This window comes from Coturnix japonica, chromosome 4 (genome assembly GCF_054131305.1).
Source record: "Coturnix japonica strain WE chromosome 4, WE-NBRP24, whole genome shotgun sequence".
Classification (NCBI taxonomy): Eukaryota; Metazoa; Chordata; class Aves; order Galliformes; family Phasianidae; genus Coturnix; species Coturnix japonica.
Genome location: NC_140666.1, coordinates 50,268,286 through 50,274,566, shown reverse-complemented (window position 1 = coordinate 50,274,566; position 6,281 = coordinate 50,268,286). Strand labels below are relative to the sequence as shown.

At 59.7% G+C, this 6,281-nt stretch overlaps 1 protein-coding gene across 1 annotated transcript; it reads left to right on the top strand.

Moving 5' to 3' along the window:
- The first annotated feature begins 3,789 nt into the window (after nucleotides 1-3,789).
- Nucleotides 3,790-6,017, top strand: NKX6-1 (NK6 homeobox 1). The gene is made up of 3 exons (XM_032444536.2): nucleotides 3,790-4,754; nucleotides 4,850-5,022; nucleotides 5,096-6,017. Exons 1-3 carry the CDS (start codon nucleotides 4,223-4,225, stop codon nucleotides 5,345-5,347), a joined length of 957 nt encoding a protein of 318 aa, XP_032300427.2. The 5' UTR covers nucleotides 3,790-4,222; the 3' UTR covers nucleotides 5,348-6,017.
- The last annotated feature ends 264 nt before the right edge of the window (nucleotides 6,018-6,281 follow it).

Genomic DNA, 6,281 nt, shown 5'->3' with positions numbered 1-6,281 from the left:
AACCAATGCTGTTTGCCTCCAAAATTCATTCTGGAACTTGTTGCAGCTGCCTGAACACGCCACTCATCTGCAACACACCCTTCCTGCGTACACTCCCAGGCACTGCGGGCTGTATAACCAAGCAGAGCCAGTGTTTTACTGCAAACATCTGCATGGAACACTGGGTGACAGGCTATGCCTTTCCATCCAGGCTATGTGCAGCCTGCTTTTTGGCCGTTTCTGAAATATCACTCAGTTCTGTCATCCCGCAATCATCTCACGGGACGGACAGAATCACAGAATTATCAAGGTTGGAAAAGACCTAGAAGATCATCTAGTCCAACCATTACCAATACTTCCCGGCTAAATCATATTCCTCAGCACCACATCCAAACGTTTTTTGAACACTCCCATGGTCGGTGACTCCACCACCTCCCTGGGCAGTGCATTCCAATGCCTGACTACCCTTTCCGAGAAGTAAAGGCAGAGCTTCCCTCGGGTAACGCGCTGTAAGTGGCGAACAGCCGGCAGGAAGCACAGAAAGCAAAAGCTACACCGCGCTCCGGAGGGCCGCCCCGTGAGGCGCTGGGCTCCTGGGACCGGGCGGTGTCCCCGGTGCGGGGACAAGAGCCGTGGCTGCCTCCCAGAGCCGCGGGGGGACCGGTACCCGCGGAGCGCTGCGCTCTGCCCGGCGGCACAGCAGCCCCTGGCGGCACCGGGCGCGCTCGGCGTCGGGGACGAGCAGGGAGCGGAGAGCTCCGTAGTGCGTTCCGCGCCGCAGCGACGGCAGCGAGATGTCTTTAAAAAGCGTGGCCTTACGGACTGTGCTGCTCCGAGTGAATTGTCTTTATGACCTGAATCGCACGTCCTGATCAATGCAGCCCTGTCAGCCTCGGATGTGATAGAAAATGCTGAAATGTGGTTTTCTAAAAGCCATAAAAACACGCACATAACGATCTCCGATTCCCCGACATGGGACCACCGGGTGCCATCGGCTTCTAAGCAAAGCTCTGTGGCCCCATTTTTACGGTGCCCTCACTGTGAGTACGTTTTTTCCATCAAACCAAAGGGAGCCTAGAAGCGCTCCAGCACTGCCAGTCCCATTCCCACCCATTTTTGCTGTTCACGTGGAGCCACGCTGCTTTGTCTATTTATTTGTTTGCTTGTTTGTTTCCGATTTTATGCTTTTACTGCTGTTGTTGTTGCTGTTAGTCCGTAACAGTTTCTCACAATAAACGTACAAAACCTATAGAAAGTCTTTGCTCCCCTCGCAGTGTGGGGCCGCCCCGCTCTGCTCCGCGGCTCTCCCCCAGTAGGGGTCAGTCCGGACCAACAGAAGGGAAAGGATTTCTGCTGCAACACCAGAGCGCCGGCCGGGCCGGGGGTGGGGGGAAGAGAGACTCTAAGGAAGGGGCTCCCCAAAGCCCCGCGTAGGGCACTGTACCGGAGGAGCCCCCCAGAGCCCGGGGATGGGGACACAGAGCGGGGGGACCGCAGCCGAAATCCCGGCTCCGGGCATTCGTTGGTGCTTTGCCTCGATTTGTGCCTAGCGAGAGTGGGGACACGTTGGTACTTCGTGTGCGGAATGTTAATGCTAACTTTATTATATTTTAGTGTATTGTTGGCTCGCATTTTTGTAGCCCTAGCAGAGATTTCCGCTTCCACATCTCCATTAAATGTCTGATTCATTCTCTTGGCTCCCTGTAACGCCTCACAGCCACATCACTGAAGCGGCGGCGTTCTGCATTAGAGAAATATAAGACCGGGTGCGATTAACCTATTAACTATTTTTAATGAGCTCGCTCTGCTCCTCGGCCGCTCCGCGTTTGGGAGGAAGCAGAAGGAGCGGGAGAGGGCCGCGGTGCCACGCACGATCCCTCAGCGCTGGCCCCGCTGCAGGCAGCCCTGCAGCATCATCACCATTTAGTCGTAAAGGGCACAATTGCAACGTGAATTATGGGCGACAGTGACAAAAAAAATTAAAATCTTGACGGCATTTGTATGCTCTGTGTTCCTTTTCGGTAATCAGACCTTGAAGACGAGTTGGAATCAGCACACAACAGAGCGCCGGCAGTTCCCGGCTCGGTCCTTTTCCCAGCACAGGGAGGACCACGAAGCATTGGGTGCCCGCACAGTGCCCGAATGCCGCCCGGCACTCTCAGGGGGCGGCTGGCGAAGAGCACAAGGTGCCGGCGGAGCGCTGTATGCGCCGAACAAAGCGGCCGCGCCGCCGAGGTCCCCCGGGCCCCGCGCTCTCCGCTCCCGGCAGTCGAGGCGGTTCCCGAAGAGCTGCGCTCGGTGTGCGCTCATAAACCGACCACAAAACGAACCGAACCGCGGGCGGCGCCCGGGAGCCCCGTTCCAACGGCCCGTGGCACGGGGGTACCGCTCTGTTCCTTTTCTTCCCACGTCCCCGTGCTGAGTGTCAAACGCAGCAGCAAAGCCCCGCGGGTCGCTCCCAGCCGCGCCGCTCTCGCCCGCCTTTCCCTTCGCCTCTCGGCCCCGCAGACCCGAACGGGTCGGGCCGGGCCGAGGCTTATCCCTTCGGGCCGGGGCTGACCGGGGACGGCGGCAGCGGGAAGGGCCGGGCCCGGGGCAGAGCAGCGGCTCCGCTCTGAAGGTCGGAGTGGGGAGAGGTTGGGACGGCAGGAGGAGAAACGAGAGCGGGGATGGACGGGGAACAGGGATTGTAAAAGGGAGAAAGAGAGGGAAAAAAAAGAAACAAATAAAAAAAGACAGAAAAAGAAAAATCGGAAAAAGCAAAATCGTAAAATGAAAAACAAAAACAAAAGTAGAAAGAAATTTAAAGAAAAAAAAGAGGGGGGGGGAAGGAAAGAAAAAGAAAGATAAATGAAAATAGGAAAAACGGGGGAAAGAGAAAGTGGGAAAGAGAAATAGAAAAAAAAGAGAAAGAAATAAAAGGAGGAGGAAAAGGGGAAAGGGAAGAAAAAGAAGAAAAAGAACGTAAAGAACAAAGAAAGGGAAATGGGTGAGAAGGAAAAGGGGGAAAAGAGAAAGAGAAAAAAAGACAAAATAGAAGAAGCCTGAGAGAAAGGGAGAGAACAGAGCCAAAAATGGGAGAGGAGAAAAGAGAGGAAAGGAGAGGGGGGAGAGAAGTAAAAGAATAGAGAGAAGAGAAGAGAAGAGAAGAGAAGAGAAGAGAAGAGAAGAGAAGAGAAGAGAAGAGAAGAGAAGAGAAGAGAAGAGAAGAGAAGAGAAGAGAAGAGAAGAGAAGAGAAGAGAAGAGAAGAGAAGAAAGAGAAGAGAGAGAGAAGAGGAAGAAAAGAAAAGAAAAGAAAAGAAAAGAAAAGAAAAGAAAAGAAAAGAAAAGAAAAGAAAAGAAAAGAAAAGAAAAGAAAAGAAAAGAAAAGAAAAGAAAAGAAAAGAAAAGAAAAGAAAAGAAAAGAAAAGAAGAGAAAAGAAAAGAAAAGAAGAGAAAAGAAAAGAAAAGAAGAGAAAAGAAAAGAAAAGAAGAGAAAAGAAAAGAAAAGAAAAGAAAAGAAAAGAAAAGAAAAGAAAAGAAAAGAAAAGAAAAGAAAAGAAAAGAAAAGAAAAGAAAAGAAAAGAAAAGAAAAGAAAAGAAAAGAAAAGAAAAAAAGAAAAGCCAGCGGCGACGGGCCGAAGACAGAAGTTGGCTGCCGGGGCGGAGCGCGGCCCCCCCGCCCCATCTCATCTCATCTCATCTCATCTGGGCCCGGCCCGGCCCGGCCCGTGCGCTCAGCCCCGCCCGCCGCTCCGCCCCCGCCCGCCGCCGCCGCCGCCGCGCCCGCTGCCGGCCGAGCCCCGCTAAAGGAGGCAGGAGCGGGGCGGCGCGGCAGTGCGCCCGGAGCTGCGCCCCGAGCTGAGCCCCGAGCCCGCAGCCGGCGGCGGGAGGCGGAGCGGGAGGCGGAGGCGGCGGAGGCGTCGGGCCGCGGCCGGGATGCGGAGCCCCGAGGAGGACGAAGGGGCGGCTCGCGGGGCCCCCGCGCCGCTGTGATCCCGGAGAGCGGCCCGAGCGTTCCTCCCGCGGGGCCGTCCGCGCGTCGCAGCCCTCCCTCCCCCTTCGGCCGCCGCACAGCGCTCGCGGGGCGGCCGCCGCGGCGCAGCCCCGATGCCCGGCGGGGCGGCGGGGCCGCCGCTCGGGCGCGCAGCTCCCCGCTGAGAGCCGCGCTGGATGCGGGGGACGGGCGGCGGGGCCCCGCGGCAATAGGGCCCGCCCGGGGCGGCTCGGCGGCGGCGTCGTCGGCCGGCGGGCGGCGGGGCGATGCTGGCGCTGGGGCAGACGGACGGCGCGCCCCGGCAGGGCGCCTTCCTGCTGGGCAGCCCGCCGCTGGCCGCCCTGCACAGCATGGCCGAGATGAAGGCGCCGCCGTACCCCGCGTACCCCGCCGGGCCCTCCTCCGCCTCCTCTTCGCCCGCCTCCGCCTCGCCCTCGCCGCCGCTCGGCTCCCCCGGCCCCAAGGCCGCCTCCGGGCTCTCGGCGCCGCTCTCGGCCGCCACCCCGCACGGCATCAACGACATCCTGGGGCGGCCCTCCGCTCCGCCGCCCGCCGCCGCTCCGCCGCCACCCGCCGGCCCCGCCGCGCTGCTGGCCGCGCTGCCGCGCTTCGGCAGCCTCAGCCCCCCGCCGCCTCCGCCGCCGCCGCCCGCGCTCTACTTCGGAGCCGCCGCCGCCGTGGCCGCCGCCGGGCGCTACGCGAAGCCGCTGGCCGAGCTGCCGGGCCGGGCGCCCATCTTCTGGCCCGGCGTGGTGCAGGGGCCGCCCTGGAGGGACGCCCGCATCGGCTGCGCGCCGCGTGAGTAACCGGCCGGGCATCCCCGGGGCCGCGCGTCCCGAGCGGAGCTGAGCGGAGCGGAGCGTAACGCGCGCGTGTGTTTCCCCCTCCGGCAGATCAAGGCTCGATCCTGCTGGACAAGGACGGCAAGAGGAAGCACACGCGGCCCACCTTCTCCGGGCAGCAGATTTTCGCTCTGGAGAAGACTTTCGAGCAGACCAAGTACCTGGCGGGCCCCGAGCGGGCGCGGCTCGCCTACTCGCTGGGCATGACCGAGAGCCAGGTGAAGGTGAGCTGGGCGGCCCGGGGGGGGCGGCCCGGGGTAGGCGGCGGGGCCGCGCGGTGACGGCTCGGGGCCGCAGGTGTGGTTCCAGAACCGGCGGACCAAGTGGCGGAAGAAACACGCGGCCGAGATGGCGACGGCCAAGAAGAAGCAGGACTCGGAGACGGAGCGGCTGAAGGGCGCCTCGGACAACGAGGACGACGACGACGACTACAACAAACCCCTCGACCCCAACTCGGACGACGAGAAGATCGCGCAGCTGCTCAAGAAACACAAACCGGGCGCCGGGGGGCTGCTGCCGCACCCCGCCGAGGGCGAGGCCTCCGCGTAGCCCCGCGCACATGTACAGATGTATTTTTCTACGCTCCGAGCGGCCGGAGCCGGACTGCGGGCTCGCGTTCTCCTAAGGTCGCCGGACGCGGCCGAGCCGGGCCGGACCGCGGCGTCCTTATGGTGGGGTCGCCGGCGGCGGGGCCACCTGTTGAAGGCTCTTTGTAAATACCCCGCGGGTCCCCGGCTGTGAATAGCGCCCGTGTACGATACCTTCGTTGTTTTTTTGTACGGCCGCCGGGCCCCGCGGACTTGGGGGGGGAGACCGCTCTTATGGCGGTGGGGCGGAGGTGCCCGAGGCCGTGCCGATAAAAGGAGGAGACGGAAAGAAACCCCAACGGAGCCGAACTCACGCTGGTGGGAATTGGCGCAGCCACTTTCGGGCGGAATATAAAAATCCATTTAGTTGCTGTCATTGAATTTAAGGTGTGTTTTCCTTTTGTATCATACAGAATACTATAGAATGTAAATTGTTTTCTTCTTCTTCTTCTTCTTTTATTTTTTTTAAGCTAATAACGATGATCTATCGTGACATAGCGTCTTAACCTTTATTAATTTATATTAAAACCAATTCGGTTTGTAAAGAGAAGGAAAAGCCCTTTGCAAGCCCCGTTCGATGTAATGCACTTTCTGTTCGCAAACAAAACAACGATAAAACCAATTAAACCCTTCTCCCGCCGTCTGCTGCCTTCATCGGGGGTACGGAGCAAATAGGAACGGGGCGGGGAGGGGGGAGGGAGGGGGCGAAGGGGAGCACAAAAGCACAAATGCGGGGCCGAGCGCGGAGAGCTGCCGGGGAGGAAAAGCCGCCCAGCCGGCGCTGTGGGAGTGAAACGGGATGGAGAGCGGCCACGGCCCCGGGGCAACGTCCCGCCGGCCCATCGCGTCGGGCTGTAATCCGCCCTATTTGGGTATTTGCTCGGGGATTCATTTCT